This window comes from Meles meles, chromosome 10 (genome assembly GCF_922984935.1).
Source record: "Meles meles chromosome 10, mMelMel3.1 paternal haplotype, whole genome shotgun sequence".
NCBI lineage: Eukaryota > Metazoa > Chordata > Mammalia > Carnivora > Mustelidae > Meles > Meles meles.
The window spans coordinates 79,502,628-79,528,581 of NC_060075.1; the positions used below are offsets into that span (position 1 = coordinate 79,502,628).

Here is a 25,954-nt window from a genome sequence, read left to right on the forward strand (position 1 = left end):
AGGAAAGGGTGCTCGAGGATTGGCAAGAACATTTAAAGATTTTTTTTGTTCACAGAATTGCAATTTCCATTTGTCGGGTTAAATATACACATATATACATATACATATATATACACACACATACATACATATACAGGCTACAGTATAAGTCCCTTTCCTATCCAACAAATTTGAACCTCGTAGAATAGTTAGAACTGTTTCATGGTTTGTCTTAAATATGGATGATAACTGCAAATGGAAAAGGGGGACACTGTTTGAAAAGGGACATTTATTGTTGCTTTTATCTCATAAAATGTTTATAAGTGGATGTGATTGCTAATTTTTATGGTGAAGTAGTGATGTAGATACCTGATAGAGGAATGTCGTGGAGCAAATATTTGATATATCTGTTTTCAGTTAACAAAATAATTTGAGCAACGACTCTGCTAGGGGTAAAGCAGTAAACCAAATATAGTCCCTGGCATTAAATCCATGACAGTGGATATATTTCCTCATGTATATTGGATCAACACTATTTTTAGTATTTATTGCTAACTCAAAATGTGCAAATAAAGGCAATGAAAATGTTTAAATATTATAAATTTGTAAGTGCATTAAAATTGAAAGATTTTATTGAGAGCTTGGCTTAGTACGGGTGGGGCTCTGCAAAAATAAAAATACAAAAGACAGAACACATGTGAATGTAAAAAGATATAAATCAATGTTCATGAGAAAGATGAGAAGATATCTTACTTTTTATTTTTAAATTAATTTAAAAATCTCTTTCTTTCTGAGTGATTCCAGATAACATATTTTCTTACTGGAATCCTACTAAACATTAACACAGAATTCATTATTAATAGAAGGAAGCATCCATGTTTTTGCCAATTCATATTAACATCTGGATTTATATTTATTAAATGATCTGAGGATGTTAGCAGTAAAAATAAAGGTCATATCTAGATGAATCTGTCTTCACAGCTGCAGCCATCGTTAATCATCCAATAGCTAGCTTAAATATTGATTATTTTTATTATTGAGCAATGATACTGTAACAGTAGAAGCACTGTATATAAAACATAAATTCAACAGCAAGTATAAACACGTTGGTTTCTAGAGGATTATTATATGAAATAGATCTTGTATTCATTTTCTTTCATTTATTTGTAGTAATTCTTTATATGAAATAGCATATTACTAAATGACATAAATATGCTCTGGTCTGGTATGAGAGCCTTCCTGGATTGTCTCGAATTTTCTTTATAACATTTTCCTCCACTATTTTCATTTATCTCAGTCTTCATCTAAACAAAATTTATCCTGGTTCTCTGTACATGTTATAAAGTGTTCCATCCGTTGCCCTTTCCCCCTAATTTCTAGCACCTAGAATATTTCCTGGATAGTCCAACCTCTGCATGTCTGAACTCACCTCTCATTTTAAGAACAATATTGAGTCTAACTCCACAGCGATGCCTGTCCTCATTTTTTCCACTACAAAGACATTTCAGAGGAGACTTAACTCCTTTAGTATTTATCTGTACTTTCAAAGGACATTTATCAGTTTTATCTTGTATTTTTAGTTACTCACTAATCACCGAACATGTACTTATTAAACACCTGATAAGCAGGGCATTAGTGATGTATGCACAGTAGGTGTTAGATGAAAGGAATAGGGAGTGCACTTTCTGAGAAGAATGAAAATTCTGAGAAAATCAACTAAATGTTCTTGTGCTTTGCTTTATCGCCACATGTCAGAAATTCTAAACAGTATCAGTGTCAAAGTACTGTTGCCAGAAAGGTCTTTTCTTGGTCCAGTTTCCAAACAATCGCTGTACTTATCATGGAGGTTCTCGTCTGTATCTGCCAGCTCACATGAACTCAGGGAGACATGTGTTCCAAGACGAAGTGCACACTGATTTGGATCATTTAAAATTTAATACGGCGAGACACAGCGCAATATTTTGTTTAAGTGCAAATCTTAGTTCCTATAGGAAATATTTTATTGAATTGGAATGTCTTTAAATTTGTTTTTTTTTCTTTTTACATTGTTATAAACCTAAAGAACAAATAAAGAACATAAAAATTGTTACTTATGTCTACAGAGCTATTAGTGAAAAGTATTCTGGTGTTTAGCAGAGGAGGATATAAAATGGGATTCACAGGTGCCTGCGTGGCTCAGTGGGTTAAGTGTCCGACTTGATTTGGGCTCAGGTCAAGATGTCAGGGTCGTGGCATGGAACCCTGGGTCTGAGTCCGTGCTCAGAGGGGAGTCTGCTTGAGACTCTTCCCCGCCCTCTTCTTCTGTCCCTCTCCCCAGTGCACTCTCTCTCTGTCTCTCAAATACATAAATAAATCTTTAAGCAAAACAAAATAAAATGGGATTCATTCACTCTAGGTGCCCTGGTACACCCAGGGTATGAGGTGTTAAGGCTATAAAGAGAGCTCCACCTCACTATAGTGTCAGGACCTCACTGTGTTCTGAGCACTCCTACAAATCTATAGCCTTCTGAGATTTGTTTTGTTACTAAGATTATATCATCTGGAATTTGGGTTTCCATATCATCCAAGTTAATACGCAAAGGGATCTCTGTCTTCCCTCCCCTTCCCTTTCTTCCTCTCCGTTTCTTGAAGAATAGCAACTTTTTCTCCAACTTTGAATTCTCTGGTTTGGAGGAGCTATTTAGATACTTTTCTCTAATTTCATTTAATTTTCAGAGATAAAAGAAGCACAGGGAATACAGTTCCGAAATATTCAGAGTTAGTATTTCATAGTGAACTTTTATTAATTTTATAAAACATAGATTGCATGAAGGATAAAAATTTTTATATAATTTACATTTAGATGTAATACATTAAGGGGAATAGTGACTCCAGAAGTAATTTTTGAAAGTTTGATTTAAGTACTTAGAGTATTTATGCCATGAAACAGTCTCATCTTACTTATTGGAAACATAGGAGATCTAGTCCGGTCAGATAACAAATTGTATGAATTTAGTGTTCATGGGAAACTATTAAATTAAAAATAAGAAACAGATCTTTTTATGGTGAGTTATTGAATTTATTTTACTGAATTGATTTAAATGCGTGTGCTTGGTAAGTGTCTAAAGAACATTTTAAATATTTCGGAATGAAAGAAAGTCTGGAAAGACATCAATTAGCCTTTAAAACAAGATTGGTTTTATGTGTATGTTTATGTTGCCTTATTGCTTGATTAATAGGGCACTAATTTTGGAAAAAGACTATTTTTTAAGTCTATAGCTTATTTCTAAAGGCTGTACATCACAATCTTTATCATGTGTATAATACACAAGTCAGTGCTAGGAGTTATTGAACGTAAGTTTTCTACTCCTATGCTAAGCATTGTACACAAATTTTTCCATTTAATCATCAAAATAATCAATTTCAAGGCATTATTCATATTTTTTTCAGTGAGGAAACAGAAACTTGGAGAGTTAAGTAGCCTTTTGTAGGCCATGGAGCAAAAAAGTGGCAGAGGTGAGATTTGATTCCAGGACTCAGTCATTTCCTGGGTAGCAAGGCTAGCATCTCATTCAGGAGAGCCATGCTGTACACATTGTAGTCATTCAACCATGACAAAAACATGAATGTGAAAGGACAAAACGGCCTTTTCCCTTATTTGAAAGTTCAAGGCGTTAACATGCAGACTCCCTGTCTTTGTAAACAATGACGTTAAATCTGTATCTTTACTCTTTTCCTAACCCCCCCCCCCCAGAACGATGTAGGAGGACAACGCAGCCTGATAAACAAATGGACGACTTTTCTTAAAGCCAGATTGGTTTGCTCTATTCCTGGAAATGATGGGGCAGACACTCATTTTGATGAGCTTCGTGAGTCACATGCTCCTTTTTTTTTTCTTAAAAATGACTTTCTGCCTAATAAATTCAGCATTTATTTTATTTTAGCCCCCCATAGAGCCCAGGACAGCTTGCAGGAGTGTTATTACTAAATTCACACACACAAAGAACATGGAGGTGCTCTAGGTTTCAGAGCACGTTGTAATGAAGCAATTCCTCTCTTTGTAAGCATCCTCGTCGTTAGCAGGAAACAAAGCAGCAGCAATAGACAAAAAGCTACCAGCAAATGTTCACCAGAATCCATTCATTCTCCATGTGGCCTTTTACTTTGGAAGGCATGGCAGTCTGTAGGCAGCAAGAACTTGGGTTCTTTATTCTGAGGATGCCCTCTGCTGGAGAGCACGGGAGACTGGGTGAACTCACTCCCTCCGACTTAAAAAAAAGAATACTCAAGCGTTCGATGGATCATTCTCTTAAATTTCCCCTCTTTACCCCTCTCAAAGCTAGTTCTAGAAGGAATTTTTTCAGCTATATATAAAGTTAGCATCATCAAATCTTATCTTTTGAACTTGTTTTTGCCTTGCAATGTAAAAATGATATTATCATTGAATGATTTTTGCCATACGGTATTTAAAGTATATATTCACTATTCATGGCTGATTCCTCATGTGGTACATAAGCAGGCTCACATCTTAAATAATCTTCTAACGGAGGTTGTTTACACATACTCTGGTATCAATACTGCTTAAGTATTTACAAAATACTGAGCAAGTATTTTGCAGGTAATTAACTTGTGTAGCAATTTTTATAGTGTTAGCAAATTGATAATTGAATTATTAATAAGTTGACACAATTACAGGGCAAGACTTTTTTTTACAACAGAGGGTGAAAACACCCTATGTTTTTAGTTACTCTTCTGTCAGAAATCACATACTTCTGACTGGGAATAGTCATGGAGATTATCAGCGAATCATCCCATTTATAGGTGATTGAAGTAGACGCCTAAGAGGCTTGATATCCAGCTCAGTGCCACATAGCTAGTGAGAAAACCGGTCTTTAACCCCTAATTTCTTATGTCATAATGTAACGACTTTCACTGTTATCTGAATTTTATATCTGTTAGAGTCTCAGAAGTACTGTATTCTTAAAGAAAAGGCAAATATGTAATACTAAAATATAAAAATATAATGAATTGTTATTTTTTCTTCCATTAATAGAGGATATTTACTTACTCCCCACAAGAGATGAAAGAAATCCTGTGGTCTATGGAGTCTTTACCACAACCAGGTAAGTTAAAAGCCAAACAAGGGGCACCTGGGTGGCTCATTCATTAAGTGCCTGCCTTCTGCTCAGGTCATGATTCTGGAGTCCTGGGATCCAGCCCCGCATCAGGTTTCCTGCTCATCAGGAGCCTGCTTCTCCCTCTCCCACTCCCCCTGCTTGTGTTCCCTCTCTAGCTGTCTCTGTCTGTCAAATAAATAAATACAATCTTTAAAAACAAAACAAAACAAACAAAAAAAACCACTTGGAATTCTTCAATAGAATTGTAAGGCATATGTAAGGAAATACAGTTGTATTTTTCAGTCCCTTCCTTTTGTGTGGAAAAAAAAATACCCATTTTTCATTTTATTCTTTCACATAGTGTTTCCTAGAACTCTTTCAATATCAAAACACAAAATGGCTCTTTGTTCTTTTTATACCATTTAATTCAGTAACTTACATTAGAACATGGGGCAGCCTTATTCCTGCTATACATTACATTACATTACATTCATCTTATTCTTTCACATAGTGTTTCCTAGAACTCTTTCAATATCAAAACATAAAATGTCTCTTTGTTCTTTTTATACCATTTAATTTAATAACTTACATTAGAACATGGGACAGCCTTATTCCTGCTACACGTTACTCCCTGCAACACCTTCTTTGAACTCCTTTTTTACTTTTTCCACAGCTCTGCTCTCACTGTTGTTTATATTGATATTAGTATTGGAAGAATTGGCAGTATTGGTATTGGTATTAGGGAAATAGTCTTACTGCCTTCTTTTGAATAAATTATTAAAATAGTCTGCAGGCAGAGTATAATTTCTCTTCTGTGGGATTACCTTCATTCAGTTCACCTTACACCTTATGCCAGTAGTGTTGGTTCAGATGACATCAGAAAACAAAATGCTTTGTGAAATTTTAAAATTAAAATAAAGAAGATACCGTAAGAATGCTGCTCTTTGGACTCCATTTTTCTGCAAATTCATATCTGAACTAAAAAGATGCAGGAAAAGCAAGTGCCTGTAGTTATTCAAGTTAAGTATCTCAGCGCTCGCTCTCTTGGCATCTTTCCATTCCCAGAACTGTCTTTGAAGTCACTGTGTGTTCCAACACAAGGCATAGACATGTGCCAGGGAAATATAGCCCCAAGATAGTTATGTTTTTTCTCTTACCAAGTTTCTGCCCACCCAGAGTGTGAAGTTACAAGTAAACCCTTTGTTCTTGGTGTACTTTGTTATTCTATTTTTAATGCCGCCCCGAGGATAGAGGTAATATTGGGATGTAGTGTCCTACCCTTTGTCCGATGAGAAGATGTAATTAATCTGTGACAATAGAAACACCATAAAGCATGATGTATCATTCCTTTGAAATATCCTAGGCAGAGGATGTGATTTTTATGGGGACATCACCGCCCTTCTTAGCTGCCTGTTTTCTCCCAGCTGCCTGTTTGCCCTCAGCTCCCAATGCTTCCCATTAATATCATTCCAAGATTATATATTTTTTTAAGATTTTATTTACTTATTTGAGAGAGAGAGAGCACAAGAGCAGGGTGAGAAGCAGACTCGCTGCTGAGCAGAGAGCCGGACGGATGCTGGGCTCGATCCCTGTACTTAGGGACTCTGGGACCATGACTTGGGCCTAAGGCAGAGGTTTAGTTGACTGAGCCACTCAGGCACCCCTCATTCCAAGAATATTAATGATTGAGTTTCCCATGCTAGAGAAACCTTGGCTTGCTTGTGTAGTGCTGAGATGTTATGTCTCTTAGATCATAAAGTGTGATCTCATTTTCATGAACAGAAATCATTGAAAATTTGAGATGCAGAAAAGATGTCTTTTATTTTCCAGAAATTAAAAAAAAAAAAGAAAATGAAACATCTGAGGACAGTGTTAACAGTTTTCACCACTAATTTACAAAAACTTGTGAAATTCCCATGGAGCTTTTCTGCTTCTGGATTATGTGTCCTCCAATCCTATGTAATTAAGATTAATTTTAAGTATCACATAAGTTACATACATAAATTCAAGAAGAAACTCAAAAATTCGGGGAGAAGCACAAAAGAATTTCAACATTTTTTCAAACTAATAGAAATTAGGAAATTGTAAATAGCCAATATTTAGGACACTCACTTGTTTGAACAAAACAGAAATGAAGTAATTATTAATTATATACCTAAAATGTTCCTCTATAAAAAAAATAGGTAATATAACTTTTTTTATTTTGTAAGTTCTTTAGAAGGCATTAAATGCTGCAAGAACTCCAAATAAATTTCAAAAACATGTACATAATTTGATACTCTTTTCTGCATATTTTCTTCTGTCCTCATTTTTCTAAGGAATCCCCATGTATCCATCAATCGTCAATGTAGATGGCACCTTCTCTCTGAAAACATAACCAGACAGCCCTCTACTGGGGACCCATCTGTGTGTTTGCTTTGCTTGTTACTATAGGTATCTGTAATGTAACTGCTAGCACATTTTTTCAGGATTACTTTGTTGTAAGCTCCTTAAAGACGTCCGCACATTTTGTCTGCAGCATCTATCAGATGGAATGAGCTGCCCAAGTTTGTCCACACACCTGGTTATAATATGTGCTCAATAAATAAATGTACAGTGACAGACATGCAGGGAGTGATTGGATCATGTTGCTTTTTTTTAGCTCCATCTTCAAAGGCTCAGCTGTTTGTGTGTACAGCATGGCTGACATCAGAGCAGTTTTCAATGGTCCCTATGCTCATAAGGAAAGTGCAGACCACCGTTGGGTGCAGTATGATGGAAGAATTCCTTACCCCCGACCTGGCACAGTATGTACCCAATTTCATAATCAAATTCTTTTCTGAAGCCCATATCCTCTTCCTAATTCTATTATAATAAACTATGCTATTCACCACAGCAACATGTACTGTGGGTTTAAAAATACCTATTATTTATTCACAGTGATGTATTAGCGTTTCCATCCTTCCCTGGAACTTGACATTTTTTTTTTCTTTTGAGTGAGAGCTTTAACTTCTACAGGAAACAGTGGGTTATATCATAAGGAGCAGGCGATGCTGAAAATATAGTGCTTATTTGCAGTAAGTCTAGAGAGTCAAGATGATTTATCTTGAATATATAGAATGACAAATATTCCAAGTTAAATGAAAATGCCAAATAAATATTTATTTCCCACATACAGCTCTATGTGTAACTACAGTCTTCAGGCCTTCCTTTCTACTTTTCAAAGACTACAGCAATTACAATGGCTCATTTATTTCTTTATTATGTGGCATCTGTTAAAAAAAAACCACTTTGCAGTGTAAAATCTGTATTTGCATTGTAAATGGGAGGTTTTTGTTTTGTTTTGTTTTCACTGATGTGATTAAAACAGTTTAAGTTATTTAAATATTTTAGGATGAGCTAATTGACCTAATAAAAAGGGATAAATGCCTTTTTTCCCCACATATGTTTCAATATAAGTATTTCCAACAGGAGATCTAAGTAATTATCAAAATCTATGCAAAAAATTGTTGACTTGGGGCACCTGGGTGGCTCAGTTGGTTAAGCAACTGCCTTCAGCTTAGGTCATGATCCTGGATTCCCAAGATCGAGTCCCACATCAGTCTCCCTGCTCAGCGGAGTCTGCTTCTCCCTCTCTCTCTCACTCTTTCTCTCAAATAAATAAATAAAATTTTTTTAAAAAATTGTTGACTTAATCCATCTAACTCTACTGAATTTTGTCTTTTCATATGTTTGCTCTTAAAGAGGAAGCAGTTGGTGGCCAGGCTTTCTGAATTCTCTTTTCATCTTCCTGTTACATAACCTAATTAAATTTCGGAAACACACTTTACAACCATGTCTATGTTCCCTTCTGTAACTCCTCAATAGGAACACGTTTCAAGTATGTTTTCTGGACTGATTATAACGTGATCACAGTTCTGTGGAAAAAGGATTTTTTTTTTTTTGCCAATAATATGATTTTCAGGATTCACTTAATTTTTTATTTAAATTCAATTTAATTAACATATACTGTTTTATTAGTTTCAGAGGTAGATTTTAGTGATTGTCAGTTGCATACAACACCCAGTGCTCATTATATCATGTGTCCTCCTTAATGCCCACCAGGTACCAGTTACCCCAACCCCTACCTACCCCCTCTCTAGCAACCCTCAGTTTGTTTCCTATAGTCAAGAGTCTCTTATGGTTTGTCTTTCTCTCTGTTTTTACCTTTTTAAATTTTTCATTCCCTTCCCCTGTGTTCATCTGTTTTGTTTCTTCAATTCCACATGTGAGTGAAATCATATGGTATTTGTCTTTCTCTGACTGACTTTTTTCGCTTAGCATCATACCCTCTAGTTCTATCCACGTCCTTGTGAATGGCAAGATTTCATTCTTTTTGAAGGCTGAGTAGTATTCCATTATAGATATATAGAGATAGATAGATATCACGTCTTCTTTACAGGTTAGGATGTACAGGTACTCTTCCAAAGGTTTTACAAATCTTAACTTCATAATGATTCTAAGAGACAAGTGCTGTTGTCATTAATGCCATTTTACAGATGAGCTGTGTCCGACACAAAGAGGTGCAGTAACTTGCCCAAGGTCACAGAACTAATGAATAGTGTTCCCGAGTTTTAAATACTCTGGCAGCAGAGTCCAAGGCCTTAGTCTTTGTAGTATAACATGATGCTAAATTTTTTTTATGTTAAAATATGTTTATTTCCCCCTTTGATAGAATAGAATACCTTTTACTGACTATATGTTCTATATATGTGTATAATGAACTATAGTGTACTATAGTATATTGCATAGTATAATATATATAATGAATATATTATATAGTATATTATATATGAGTATATGTAGAATTTCAATTTACATTATATATATACTTGGGGCTTTTTGTGGAAGATAGCTAAAATTCAGAGGGAACTCTAGTTGGGGAAATTTCACCATATTAGGATTATGGGGTTAAGTATCATAGATAATCACATTTGGAACTGCTTCTACATGAGTTTATTTTGAAAAACACTATGCCCATCTCTGCTCAGTGGGGAGCCTGCTTCCTCCTCTCTGTCTGCCTGCCTCTCTGCCTACCTGTGATCTCTGTCTGTCAAATAAATAATAAAAAAAAAAGAAAAGAAAAGAAAAAAGAAAAATACTATGCCCATTCAGGCTATTAAAAAAAAAATTCAGTCATCTAGATGTTATTGGAGAATTTGGGACTGAAACTATCTATGTTTTAATTACAGAAAATGGTTTTTTGGGGGGTTGGAGGGACAGTAGGAGAAGGAGTGAGAGAATCATAAGCAGGCTCCATGCAGGGCTCGATCTCATAACCTTGAGATCATGACCTGAGCCAAAATCAAGAGTGGGACCCTTAATTGACTGAGCCGCACAGGCACCCCTGAGAAAACAATTTACATACATATATATATCTATACACACACACACACACACACACACACACACACACGTATGTATATGTATATTAGTGTATATATATATACTAAAAAATTGAAATTAATCATGAAAATGATCACACGCTAATGCATCCAGATTGCATATTTTTTCCAATTACAGTGTAGGTTAGAGGTGCGTCCAAGGGACCTGTCACCACTTCCCTCCTCCTGCCTGAAGAGCTGTGAAATGCCATAAAAGGCTTGAAGATGAGTCATGTGTCTGGGAGCCCTGGTGGCTCAGTGGTTAAGCGTCGGACTCTTGGTTTCCTCTCAGGTCATGAGATTGTGTGGAGCGTCAGGCTCTGTGCTCAAAATGGAGTCTGCTTGTCCCTCTCCCTCTGTTCCTCCTTCCACCTCTCTCTCTTTCTCTCATAAATAAATAAAATCTTTAAAAAAAAAAAAAGGAAAGACAAATCACATGTCCCAGTACTCTCCCAATGGAGTACAGCCTTGTGCTCCTTGAAATCTGAATCAGCAACTTTTCCCTACCATGAGTAATGCATAAGTCAGCAAGGAGAGTTTTTCATCAATGAGAAAAAAAGCATCCCATCACAGTAAACACACCAGTTTTTGCTACTTAGTTCTCAAAGTATACAGTGTTTACACTGCACATATTTTCTTAGAATTCAGAATTTATCCAGGAAATAGGCTGGATCCACACGACCACAGAGATGCCTCACCTTTCTTTTTTTCTTTTTGAAAATTAAGAAAAGGAAAATTATCAGGCCCAAGAAAGTATCATTTAACAGAATTATTCCTTTATCCTTTCTAAACTTTAGTGTTTCTCAAGAAATTCCTATACTTTTTTACATGTGTAAGTACACTCAAATCTGTAACTAAGGTTTGATAATTATGCCTTGTAACTAGAGATAGCTCCCAACTGATGAAGGTTTGACTTCTGATTTTTAGACTTTATGATGGTGTGGAAGCGAACATATTCCATAGAAACCATACCTAGAATTTTCACTTTTGATCTTTTCCTGGGCTGGTTATATGTAGTGCGAGAATCTGGTGAGGCTGGGCACGGCACCAAGCCACAGCTCCCAGTCGGTCACACCATCACAAGGGTAAGCTAGACAATCAATGCACTTAAAATCATACTGTTTTTCATTTTAGTGCAGTATTCGATACATTACATGAGATACTCAACACTTTATTATAAAATGGGCTTTGTGTTAAAGGGGTTTGCCCAACTGTAGACTAATAGTGTTCTGTGAATGGTTAAGTTTGGCTAGGCTAAGCAATTAGGAGTAGTGAGTGCACTTTGGACCTACAGTATTTTCAACTTAGAATGGGTTTATTGGGATGTAACCCCATTGTAAATGTAGGAAGATCTGTAAACCTTTCATAGCCCAAACTAGGGCCAGTATTTTTAGTGGAGACAGAAAAAGACTCCAGAAAAACGCCAGCAGAATAGCATTCACTTTGATCAGGAAGATTATGTCCTCTTTATAGAATTTAGAGACACAAAAATGACTATTCTAGTTGCTGTCAGAAGTTGTTTATTTTGCTTTACACTTTCAGTTAAACATAGGGGTCTTTCTTGTTCTGAAGTGGTAAGACGGGGATTAAATTTAACTCTACCTGAAACTCCAGATCAAATGCCATTAACCCCCACACCACTCTACCTTCAAGGAGATCAAAGTGAATAAGGAAACAGATTGTTTCCTGAAGGGTTGATCTGTTCTCTGCACAGATAATAATGCAGTGTTGACACCTTCTTATGGTTGTCATTTATTTTCTTGTAATTCTGGGGCACACGTCTTCCTTTAATAAAACCATTGCTAAATCATTTGCTTTGTATGAAATGTCCGCATCTTCAGTGAAAGCCACTTCCCACTGAACTTAAAAATTTTTAAATAGATTATTTTAAAAACCTCCTTTGCGCTTACATTTCCCCACTCATGTTTTCATCAAGGTTGCTTCTAAAGTTGTGCTCCCCCTGGGCCTTCTACGGACAATATCACTGAGGGCAATAAATACTACGACTCTCTGTGTGCTCTCTGTGCTTTCGTTTTCTAGTTTTGACAGGGTTCTGTACTTCCTGTGACAAAAAGTCAAACCTAAACTCCTGGCCTTACCATGACATCACTACTCTACAATGTCAACCAGCCCGGAAACTCACAGAGAACGAGGATCCATTCCTTCACTCCGAGGGATTCTCCTGCCCTCTGGTGTCCAAACTGAATCCCTGAACAAACTGAATTTTGCTCAGATGGGCTTTTTCAATCATTATTGAACTTTAGGCCTTGATAGTAAGTTCCATGTGAAATAAAATAAGGAAGAATCCACAGGGAGCAGAACAGGTCAGAAAGGGAAACCAAACTGAGGTCAGGCCAACAGTAGCAGGCTGCTCGAAAACGCAGAATCAGGAGGATTTTTAAAGGCAGAAGATTTCATTTTTGATATTTGATTTACTTGGTAGTTTTATTTTCTGTTGATAAGGAATCTTATAGTTCTTGCCAAAGTGCAAAATGTTAACAAATGTTTTCCTGAAAGTGAGTTTCAGTTGGTAAGCCATTCCCTTATCAAACAGGTGAGAAGAGAGTCCTTTAACAATGTTTTATTGCCTTAAGAACACCTACTGTGAGAGCTACACTTTTAACAGGTTTTTAAGTGCGCAATACACCATGGCCCATAGGTAATTCTGTGCAACAGATCTCTGGAACTGATTCATGTTGAGTAACTGAAATTGTAAACCTATTCATAAGTGCTATCCCAGTTTCCACTCCTCCCCACACCCCCTGCCCCAGGCAACCCATGTTGTATCCTCTGCTTTTATGAGTCTGACTATGTATGTAAGTGGAAACATGCAGTTTTTTTTTGGGGGGGGGTTGTTTGTTTTTTTGTTTGTTTGTTTGTTTTTATCTTTTGGACTAACTTACTTAGCTTTATGTGCCCTAGGTCATCTACATTGTCACATATTGAAGAATCTCCTTTCTTTTATGAGATTGAATCATAATCCTTTGTGTGTATATATTACACTTTTGTATCCCGTTCATCAGTTGATGGACATGTAGACTGTTTCCACCTACAGTGTGAAAGTTACTCAAAATATGAAAAATAGAACTGGCGTATGATCCAACAATCTCACTTCTGGATATTTATCCAAAAGAATTGAAATCGGGGTCTTGAAAAGAGATTAACATTCCCACGTTCATTGCAGCACTATTGATAATAGCCAAAATGTGGGAATGACTTGTTTTTGAGGTTCAAATATTTAAGAAACGTCTGTTTCACTATTCTTCAAATTATTTTGCCACAGTTTTTGACAATTTCTAAACCTCTAATTTTGTAAAAAATAACTTCCTTTCAAAATTCCATTGCCCACTAAATACTTACTGCTTTTATTATGAAATGTTTTAGCTTTACTTGCAAAGATCAAAACTTACACATGGTTTTCCCAACTAAGTTTCCATTCTTTGGTAGGAAGCAAAAAGAGGTTGTTATAGGCACTCTTTTAATTCCGTAAGTTGATTATCCCATGGGTGCCTTTAAGTCAAATGAAATATCAAATCAACTAGGCTAACCTGCTTATTCTTATTTATTGGCCCTTGTATTCTGTAAAAACTTGACTTAACAATTATTAAATCTCGGGGCGGCTGGGTGGCCCAGTGGGTTAAGCCACTGCCTTTGGCTCAGGTCATGATCTTGGGGTCCTGGGATTGAGTCCCACATTGGGCTCTCTGCTCAGCAGGGAGCCTGCTTCCCTCTCTCTCTCTCTCTCTCTCTCTGCCTGCCTCTCTGTCTACTTGTGATCTCTCTGTCAAATAAATAAATAAAATCTTAAAAAAAAACACAATTATTAAATCTCAAATAATCCCTGAATAAACATCTCCCCTCTTCAACTCTATTTTAGAAATTTAGATCTTTAGAAAAATTGAACATCTTTTTTCCCCTTAATCAACTAGCTATTTCATTTAACCAACCCACTACAAAACTTCAACTTTACCATTGTTTTAATGTTAAGTGATTTTTCAACTATGAACACCAAACATAAAATAATGAAATCTCTCCCTTCCTACAACATCTCAAGTCTTACCTACACAAGAAGCCTCATTGCGTAGAACTCCTCAGATGGGCTTTTCTCTGAGTAAATCAAAGGTAAAGGCTAGACGTTTCCTACCCCACCCCCTTTATTGTCTCTCTTTGCTATCAGATAAAATCTCCTAAACTGTGAATGTGGGTGTGGATATGTCTAACAGTCCTTATTTATTTCCACCAAATTATTCTTTCTAACACTGTAAAAGGCACTGAAACGTTACAAGGTTCTTTTGATTCTAGGTCCACTGGAAATGTTGTCTTCCACAATATGCTGCCCCGGACCGGCTGTGGGTCCTGGCACGTCCACCTGGGCCAAGAAGGCCATTTTTACTTTAATGGGTCAAAGCATCACTGACTTGACTGCGACTGATTTGTGATTTTGCTTCAAAAAAAGCAAATCCCTGATAAATTGTGTCTTAGGGTAATAATATGTAATGTTAACAACTTGTTCTATATTTAGTAACTTGATCTATATAGCGGACTGGGTCTATGCAATGGCACTTCCCCTAGAACTAGAGCGATTGCTTAGATGTTCCAAGTTTTACTCTGGCCCAAGTTTTCAACGGTAGAGGTCTGTCATCACCGTGGAATCCACAAGTTTCAAAACTCTGTAGGCACCCTATCTTCTCTTTCCTGATCTACCAAAAGTGTCCTGCATGAACAATGACATACTCCTGTAATATATTTTTTTCATAAGCCGATGATTCTTAGAATTGTATGTCTTCATTCATCTAACCTAGGTCTGAGTTGTGATGTAAGCTGGCCCAAGCAAGCAAGGATTTTCTTCTTGTAGAAAAGAAATGTTTTAAGGCCAAATTCGAACATACCATGAAAAAAGAAAAATACATAATACAAAAATAGTATCCTCTATCACATCACACCTCAGAATGGTAGAATAGCTAAAATCAACAACTCAGAGACAACAAATGCTGGAAAGGATGTGGAGAGAAAGGAACCTTCATGCACTATTGGTGGAAAAACAAACTGGTGCAGCCACTGTGGAAAACAGTATGGAGGGTCCTCAAAAAATTAAAAAAAGAACTACCCTATGATCCAGGAATCTCACTACTGGGTATTTACCGCCAAAAATATAAAAATGAGAATTCAGTGGGATACAGGGATTCCTATGTTTATTGTAACATTATTTACAATAGCCAAATTATGGAAGCAGCCCGAGTGTCTATCAACAGATGAATGGATAAAGAAGATATATATCCAGAAGATATCTATCTACATCTATCTATCTATCTATCTATCTATCTATCTATCTAATCTCCACACATACATACATACAAACAATGGCACATTATTCAGCCATAATAAAGAATGAGATCTTTCCATTTACAACAAAATTGGAACTACAGAGTGTCGTGCTAAGCAGAATAAATCAGAGAAAGACATACTGTATCATTTCACTCCTATGTGGAATTTAAGAAACAAAAAAAATGAACAAAGGAAAAAAAGAGACAAATTAAAAAACATACTCTTAACTGTAGGGAATAAACAGATGGTTACCAGAGGGGGATAGGGGGATGGGTAAGGTGATGGGGATTAAGAGCACACTTAACCATGATGAACACTGAGCAAGTTATAGCATTGTTGAATCACTCTAGTGTACCCCTGAAACTAATATAGCACTGTACGTTAACAATACTGGCATTAAAATTAAAAGCTTGATTATAGAATAGTTTCCTGAGCTTCTTTTTGGTTGGTATAGTGTTAGACTGTGATAGCCTTACTAAATGGGACTGAAAAATAATTGAAGAATTCCCTCACAGCATCTCACACTAGCTTCCCATTTAGCCACCTGCACACTATGGCTAGCATTTTGTTGTTGTTTTGTTTTAAGTAAAGCTGTCCTACTTTATTAAAAATCTGTGGGGAACTTTAGGAAAAATCTCATTTTATGCACCACTAACTCATAGAGGCCTCAACGATATTAAGTTCAGTTTCATTTTCTCCCCAACATCTGTTCTCTGCATGGCCTACCTCTTACCAAGGCTATCTTTAATTCTATCCCTTCAGCTTTTTGATTCCAGAAGAGAGAAGCGGAGACAGGTGTACAATCTGGGCCTCCTGACTCTCAGTTCCCAAATCTGACTACACTTAACAGGGCATATGACAAAACATCACTATCATTTTCCATTAACTGTATGCAGGCTGTGTTTCTCTGAAAAGGTGAGAGGCAACTGATCTCTAACATTTCTCAATTCATCTTTTCAGCTGGCTTTCAGCTTGCTTTTCCATGGGACCAACATTCTCTTTTAAGATGAATTTGTCCAAATCCCACATCACTTACTATGTTCAATACTGTTTTCCTTTTTGTTGTATAGAAATTTCTCTAAAAGAAAGGAAACTTTAAAATAGAGAAAGAGCTACAGCCATGTTTTGTTAAAGTTCTTGCAAGATTAAATTCAGCTTAAAACTATTTAACTTAGAAAGTAAATGATCCAGAATTGTTGACTTAATTGTCGTCTTTAAATTACTACACAGTTAGGGTAGACAGAATCCAGCCTTCATATAAGCTAGGGAGCTTACATTTTTAGGTCCAGAGGTTGAAATTCACTTGCTAAATAAAATTTGGAATGGATATTTGCAGATAGGAAATTCATTTCTTCAAATGTTAGAAGACACATTGATTTATTAGACGCTGAACAATAAAGAGGAAATTTCGGGGGGGGTTTGTTGTTAACTTTTAAACATAGCAGAGTGGTCAACTTTCAAATATAAGAACAATAAAGCGGGGTTTTTAACTGCAAAAAAAAAAAAAAGATAGAAAAAGAGACAAATGTATCTGTATGTTTGTACCCCTGGCCTTTCTGGCTCTGACATTAAATACAGGATCTTTCTTCATCTGTGTTATAAAATGCCTCTTAGATGAATCAGCAGGGGAATAGGATGGCACCTATGAAATCACCTTTTTTTTAATATAAATACAAATCAGACTTCCTTTCCATATGTAGCTTATTTTTCTCAGCTTGCTAAAAATGAAAGCCCGGTTTAGTCTTCCCGTGTGCCGCGTCTTTCTTCCCTCACGTGAGTCAATCCTCTGATTTGTTTAAAAGGAAAGTGCGGCCTGTAGAGAACAGCCTGAAGCAGCAGGGGGAGAAAACTTTTAACAGCTGTCTGGTGCCTTGCCAAGGGGCAAAGTTCTCTCAATGGATAAAACCTATTTTTCTCCTCTTTTCCGTCGCTTCCCACTGCCCGGCTAAAGGCCCTATACAAACAGGCAGATCTGCCAAGCATAACACGGTCACACCTCGCCAGCCATGCGTGCAGCCGGCCCTGGGAGATAGGTGCCGAACCAGGGCTGGCTGCGGGTGGGCTCACCCCTTTCCTTTCACGGTGCGCCCGGGCAGGTCCCTTTTCTGGAACACTCTTGTACTGCTATTGTTTCCAGCAAGAGACTCACACTTTCAAATTCTGGTATAGCTCTTTTCTTTCCCTCTCAAATTTTAAACTAACTTACACCTTTTTCAACACTGTAGGTGGAGACAGATAAGTTCCCTGACTTATTTCCTATAGGAACTGAAGTGGTGGAAATCAGGCAAATGTTAAGAGAGCTGGAGCCCAAATAAATGGTCCTCTACCATAGAGTCAGATGGACTCTATCCCTACCAGGTAGAAATGAAGAGGACGTACATACGGACAAAAATTCATGAGATTTTTAATACCTGAGATGTATAGCTTCGATAGGAACATTTCCTAGGGTTTTTGGAGGAAACGAATATGATCATTTTCTTCTGATGTACCATTTTCCCATGCCTTTTTTTTTTTTTTTTTTTTTTTTTAGGATTTTATTTATTTAGAGAGAGCAGCAGAGGGAGAGGGAGAGAGCAAACCTCAAACAGACTCCTCCCTGAGCACAGAGCCTGACGCAGGCCTCAATCTCTTGACCCTGAGATTGTGACCTGAGCGGAAACCAAGAGTCGACGCTTAACCGACTGTGCCGCCCACGCACCACTTGCCCACACTTTCTCTTTTCCTTTATGGGATTTTTCTTGCCTTCTTTACGGTCTTACCTGCTTAGGTTGCTTGGCATCTCCAGTTATTTTTAGATCGGTGTGCTATGCAGCTGTATGATATCAAAGGAAAAATTTCACTGTTTTTAATGTGCTAAAATAGCAATATTTAGTTCAAACCGTACTATCTTAAACCTCAGGGAGCAACTCTACCAAATCACTTTCGCTTGTGAAAGCAGAGTAGAGACACAGCCCTCAGCGATCATGCACAGCAATCTAAAGGATAAAGATCTTATCCAAACACTGGCAGCATGCCAGATGGAAAAGCTGCCATAGGAAAAAAAATGTATTTCCAAAGATCATTTTATAATGGTCAATGGAAACCAGGTTTTCCTTCTCTTCTTTTTTTCTTAGATTGTATTACCCTTCAATCTTTTTTGTCAGAGGCGAGCAAAGAGGAAAATTATCATGTTTGCTTCTTTGCTAAATTGTCCATGTCTTCATTCCTCTGTGCCTTACTCATATCAAAATTCCGAATTATTTGAAACTTTGGTATCAAAAACTGTGGCTTGAATGTCATGATACTTCTTTTGGAAATTGCCTAGTTGCATAACTACAGCTGCAAAGTCAAAAGAAAAAAAAATTTTCCTTAAGTTGGGGGGCTGTTTCAAAAATGTGATGCAAGGAAAATCATGCTTTTGCTTTGATTTTAATGATAGACCATCCAGATTGTACCTCAGGCAGTATAAGCCATAAGCCCATTGCGAGTTGCCTTTGACTTAGCCTCAAACGTGCAGCCTGTAATTGGGCAAGAGCTTTTTATCATTTGAGCCCCACATCCTTTTGAGTTGTAGCTTAATCTATTTAATATAGGGTTCCTTCCATTATCGAGCTGACAGATTCCACTTGGCTGGAGGCTAAGTGCTAGAAACAATGAGTAAAGACACTTAGATCTTTAGATCAGCATCCAGTTAAGAATATGCTAAATAATTACCAAATGGCTAATATGCTGTACCCTTTGGTGCAGACCTGGGACAAATAAATAGCTATCAGGAAAAGCTTAGTTTTTTTTTTGTTGTTGTTGTTGTTTGTTTTTTAAGACCAGACATGCAAGATTTCTAATAGAAATACTCTCAAATTACACATGGAAAATCATGAACAGTTTTTAGTACAACTTCTTTGAGATTTCTTCTAATTTAGTGACCCGTTATGATTTTATTCCTTTAAAATTGGAGGTCAGGGTCATATATTGTGACTAACTGCAGTATATTTAATTCCCTAAGAATGATCCTCTTGAGTTCAAGGATCTGAGAAGTACAGCTTGAAGCCTTGACATGATTCTAATTAGAGCCTGGTGTAAATGGCTCATTTCAGGGGAGATTATGTTTCCAACTTGTCTAAATATGAAATTAGGGGGGAAAGCAGTGCTTTCTTATAGACTTTCTTTAATGTCACTCATTTTCTTCTCTATCTCTGCAACATAGAGCCAAAGTTTTCCATTCCACAAGAATGTGTTAGTCTGTTAAGAATTCAAATGTGATGACAGAATTGTTCTGAATTAACTTTATGAATTACAATATTTTGAAATACAAAATAGATTTGGTATGTGGAAGGGTAACTATTTGGTGAAAAAATCAAATTATAAAAGAATCCTCTTTAAATTCGTGTGTTCTTTGGATAAAGGCACATCAAATTCAGTTTGTACTAGTTTGAACTTTTGTGTTTTACCACCAGGGGGCAGGGTATGCTAACTATTGAATTACAGAACTCAAAAAGCACACTAGAGGCAGTTTCAGACAGAAGTGAAAAATTCCCTGAATGGTTTCTCCACAGATCCTTTAGGGAAAGAGCTGTTGAATTGTTCACAGCATAATTTTCACACGAGTTATTAAAAAAACCTGACTAATTAAAGTATAAAACTATTAGAGCTCTTTTACAAGTAATTTTTATGATGTGGTAATTTGTTCCATTTAATTTTTAATAATCATGGGTTTAATTTAAAACTGCAGTCATAAATGAATGAAAAGAAATTGAAAATAATGGTTTCTCATACATTCCCATGTTTATAGATCACTTTATTCATAATTAACTCATATTCATGTATCTACATAGGAAAAAGTAATCTTCCTAACAAATTCACTGTGGAAACTTCAGAAAATACAGGAAAAAAATACATTTAATTTAGAAAGTTCTTGAGAAACTTGGGAAGACTGAATAAGCAAGGATAATCTGTTTTACTAGGTTCTCTTTGATGACCATTAGCCATTTCACCTGCCAACAAATGACAGTTGTCTTTTGAGATTTGAAGTTAATTCAAGAACAGAACAATTCAAAAGACAACAGAAAAATGTAGCATGGGGGTTTATATTCAGCTTTCTGAAGTCAGACTTTTTGGAAGAAAAGACAATTGCCTTGGATTTGAAATTGTAAATTTTCACTTGTGCTAGTATAGCTGAAAAGAGTATTTCAAAAGCAAAATCCCAAATAGGCATAGATAAAGGACTTAAAATATATGCAACTTTGAATTGAAGTAAAATGGACATACTAGTTTCAGATGAGACAAACTAGTTTCAGATGATCTGATATTTGTATATCTTGAAAAACATTCAATAAGTCTAGTTAACATACCCCATACATAGTTATAAAATTCTTTTTCTTGTGAAGAGAGATATTAAGATTATTCTCTTAGCAACTTTCAAATATGCAATACAGTGTTATTAACTCTAGTCACCCTTCTATCTACTATATTCTCATGAGGTGATTATTTTATAACTGGAAATGTGTACCTTTTGACCCCTTCACCTATTTTGCCAATCCTCCACTCCCTCCCTCTGATAACCATCAATCTGTTTTTTGTATCTATGATTTTGGTGTTTTTGTTTTTAAGATGCCACATGTAAGTGAGGTCACACAGTATTTGCCTTTCTCTGTCTGCCTTATTTCACTTAGCGTAATGCCCCCCGGATCTATCCTTGTTGTCTCAAATGATAAAACTCCGTTCTTTTTTATGGCTGAATAATATTCCACTTTAATAATTAAAGTGTCTGGGGCGCCTGGGTGGCTCAGTGAGTTAAAGCCTCAGCCTTCGGCTCACGTCATGATCTCAGGGTCCTGGGATCAAGCCCTGCATGGGGCTCTCTGCTCAGCAGGGAGCCTGCTTCCTCCTCTCTCTCTGCCTGCCTCTCTGCCTACTTGTGATCTCTGTCTGTCAAATAAATAAAATCTTAAAAAAAAATAATTAAGGTGTCTTTGAGAGAGAAAACTGGATTTAAATATATTCAAGGTAAACTGCTTTTATATACAAGGACATGTGATTCTGTGTTGATCCTGTTGACCATTCCTTTAATATTATCAATGGTGAGTCTTCAAAACCTTATTAGAAGTAAGTATAAATTCCTCAAGTACATGAACAATGTCTTTACTCCTCTCCTCATTTCTTCTCAGTGTCCAAGCAAAACCTATGATCCACTGATTAAATCCACCCGAGATTTCCCAGATGACGTTATCAGTTTCATAAAGCGGCACCCTGTGATGTTTAAATCAGTATACCCTGTTGCGGGAGGACCAACATTCAAGAGGATCAATGTGGACTACAGACTAACCCAGATTGTGGTGGATCACGTTGTTGCAGAAGATGGCCAGTATGATGTAATGTTCCTTGGAACAGGTATGCTAAAACCAGATTATGATTTCTTCCCAAAGAATTTTTCAGTATTAGATAAAGAAAACAAAAACTTCCAAAAGATTATTGGTCAAAATAGAACAGGGTAATTAGTAGCTAATATCTAGTCAGTATTCCTTAACATTGCATAACACGTGCTTTTAAGTGGCCGTTGTAAATATCTCCCTGCCTCCTTTAGTGTTATTTGAGATTCCAAAATATATGTGTATGTTATGACTACAATATGCCTACTTGAGTAGGTGCTCAACACATATTTGTTGATTGACTATGGACTAAAATTAAACGAGAACAGCAAAGCAATGTTTCTTTTCAAACTTCACATTTTCCTGTCTCTAGGGAGATTTTTGACAAGCCCCCTCAAAGGATCCCTTCACCCAATTTTGAGAATCGCTGAGTTAAGGTGGCTTTTCAAAAAATTAAGCAACATTTTTTAAAGAACTTTAAAAGTAGAAAGTTGTTGGAAATTATTTTTCCTCTCCTTGAATTTTGTGGATTAAGTATCACTTTCATAATTAGAGTCTATTTTATTTAATTTTTTCGTCTGTCAACTCAGTAATTATAAAACAATTTTAAAATCTCTCTTCAGAAAGAGAAATATGGCATATTTAGTATGTCTCAAAACGAAAAAGAAAGAGGAAAGTATCATTTAATAAAATATCATGTGAATTCTAATGGCAGTAAAGGTAATATGCATCATTTAGACCAAAGTACTTCATCCTGGATAAATGTTATATGATTTCATGAATCAGTCTTGCATAAAAAAAATAGAAATTAATGGGTTTTCAAGAAATGGACATTTTTATTGAAATAGGTTTTCAGAACTACGGAACAGTTTCATTTTTTAAAATATACTGGTTTTACAAACGTAGGGTTTATCTGGGAGTGTGTGTGTGACATTGGAATACCAGTTGTCAAGCCTGATTACGTTGCAGATGGCAATACCAAGACCCAGGAAAGGAAGTGATTCTCTCAAGACTATAGATATTACCAGTGAAGTGACAAAATTTGAGATAATTAGTCTCTCACAAACTCCAAGGAGTTTGCAACTTAATTTGCAGAGCCCTTCCAAAGCATTCCTAGGTCAACACTTCCAGTGTTGTAAATGCCAGTCAGCCACTAGGTGGTACTCCCTGACTTTTCCTGAGAAAATTATAAGGTAACTAAGATGGATAGATTTTCAATTATGACATTTGGAAAATGTATATTTAATATTTTTTCAAAGATCCTAGAATCATTTAAAACCATTGCTAAATAATTCAGACTATTTTGTGCAAATAAGATCATTACCATACACGTGAATATTCTTCAACCCAGTGGCAGAATTTAAAAGCATCTATTTTGTATAAGTTAATTTCCAAGTGAGGTTTTTTTCCCCTTTTTTCTAAAACGTTCTTTTGATTGTCTTTCTGTAATAACATGCTGCCTTAGAAACTGCAATAGTCTTTCAAATTTGGGTTACTCTTTTAAATTAAGCTAAAATAATTTTAAACAAAACTTCAGTTTCTAGCCCATTAGTAAGGTTTCTGTAAGTAAAACAGGTTTGATGAGTGCACTACAATTTTCAACACTGTATATGGCTTCAGTGATTTCTCTATCACTTGTTAACATGACTTAAAAAGGTATATATCCTACCTTTCATGGCAAGTTGGATATAAGTACTGAATAAATACGTCTTACACTGAAAGAGAAAAAAAAATTATTTTAGTGTATTTGCACCTTTCAAATTAAGTTACAAAAAGATCATTCTACTTTAGTTATAATTTCAACCTGTATTTATATATTTATATATATATTTCTCATATATATAAATTTCTATATTTATATAAACCAATATTTATGTATTATATATGTCTCATATATATAATATATCTCATATATACATATATCTCATATATACATATTAGACATATATATTCCTTTGGCTAGGAATGTACTTCAAGTACACGTCTTTTAATATATTCTTTATAAGTATGTGTTTTATGAGCTAGAAGCTATCCTGTTTTGGAAGGAGAGAATCCCATCCATTAAGCTTCCCTTTTGCATGCTTTACTTAATCCGACTTCTTGAGAGGCATTGAAGAAAAATGAGGGAAACAATGTGAGGGTTGCTAGGTATATACTTACAGCCAAACACTGAAGTAGAAACAGCTGGATCAGAGGTAATGTATTTTTTCAGACATTGGGACAGTCCTCAAAGTGGTCAGCATTTCAAAGGAGAAGTGGAATATGGAAGAAGTCGTGTTGGAGGAGTTGCAGATATTCAAGGTAAGACAGTCCGGAGTTCCAGAAGAGACGACGAAACTTAACAACACTTGGTTTAGAACAGTATGTTTAAATACACTGCCACTTTTCCTGGAGAAGTTTGTGCACTTAGCTCCTTTATTTTCCTTTTCCTTAGGCAATGGAAAAAAGTTGTAAAAGCAACTGAGAATGGGACTCCTCTTTCCCTGTGGAATACCACTAAATTCAGGGCTTCTGGGATTGCCCCTCATTACTTTATTCTCTAAGCATATGGTCAGACAAATCACCACAGTAGATGAAAGCCGGGGGTCTCTTTGACTACCCAGATGCTTTTCTACTTCATAAATTTTACTTTTCAATTTTTCCTCAATTGAATTTCAGAAAACTGGAAGAGTGTATAAATCACAGGTCCCTACTTTTCTGTAAGGAATTTTTTTTTTAAGTTGCATGATAGTAAGTCTTCATTCTTTATGTATGCCACATTCCCCTCAAGAGTTAGTAGATCTAAAATAATAGTTTTCCAGATTTGGGGAATGTCTGACTTTTTGGGAGGGGGAATTAAATTTTGTGTTCCTTTCTTTTTTTGGGGGGGGATTATTTTTTTAATTATGTTAATCACCATACAGTACATCATTAGTTTTTGATGTAGTGTTCCATGATTCATTGTTTGCATATAACACCCAGTGCTCCATGCAATACATGCCCTCCTTAATACCCATCACCAGGCTCACCCATCCCCCCACCCCACCCCCCCCTTCTAAAACTCTCTGTTTGTTTCCCAGAGACCATAGTCTTTTAACAGTGCATTTGAACTGTGGTGTTCTTTGTGGACATGCAGTGACATTTAGTTTAAAATTATTTTCTGAGAATAATATTGGAAATAACATTTTATTTCTGAGAGGAGCCTGTAAAAAATATGTTGTTCCTTTCATAGCATTGTGATGAGAGAGTTCATTAAATTGGGCTGTTTCCCTGCGAACACCTACCCTTTAAAATGGGGAAGAACCCTCCCCCGGGAGGAAAGTGAAGTAATTAACATGCTGAATTCCACAGGATCCTGTTTACATTGTGATGATAATAGTGGTCAACGAGTTAACTAGAACAAGATCTGCTATGTGGCATCTACCAAAAACCAAGTGTTGGGTGGTTCCTGAGGGAGAAGCTGATGTCAAATATAAGTGTGAACCCAGAAGCCAAAAATATAACTCCCACAACACATAGGGCACTTTAGAATAAGGTTTACATGGTCAAGAGGAATTGTTCGGATTTCGCTGTTAAGATTAAATAATGTTTTCTTCATTAAAAAAAAAAAGTTACTGGATAGAACTTTCTCATTTTAACATCTTTCTGTCACTTTTTATGTATTTTCTTAAACTTTTGGTATTTGCTTCTATTTATCAATTTGAAAGTATTGACCAGTGAAACATGAATGAGTAATAAATTGAAAGATTGGTAGATGATAAACAGATGAAAAAATTTTTAAAGCTTGCCGTCCTTTAGTTGGGTAACTTTTGTGTTCATGTTTTTAATT

The 25,954-nt window shown here is 36.1% G+C and overlaps 1 protein-coding gene across 2 annotated transcripts in view; it reads left to right on the forward strand.

Annotated features, from left to right (window-relative positions):
• Positions 1-25,954, forward strand: part of SEMA3D (semaphorin 3D) — a 203,074-nt gene that overhangs the window by 152,064 nt on the left and 25,056 nt on the right. For both annotated transcript variants that reach the window (XM_046021298.1, XM_046021299.1), the window contains exons 9-13: positions 3,713-3,827; positions 5,012-5,081; positions 7,717-7,861; positions 21,946-22,168; positions 24,359-24,447. In XM_046021298.1, coding sequence (XP_045877254.1) covers positions 3,713-3,827; positions 5,012-5,081; positions 7,717-7,861; positions 21,946-22,168; positions 24,359-24,447 — 642 coding nt within the window. The remainder of the gene's footprint in view (positions 1-3,712; positions 3,828-5,011; positions 5,082-7,716; positions 7,862-21,945; positions 22,169-24,358; positions 24,448-25,954) is intronic.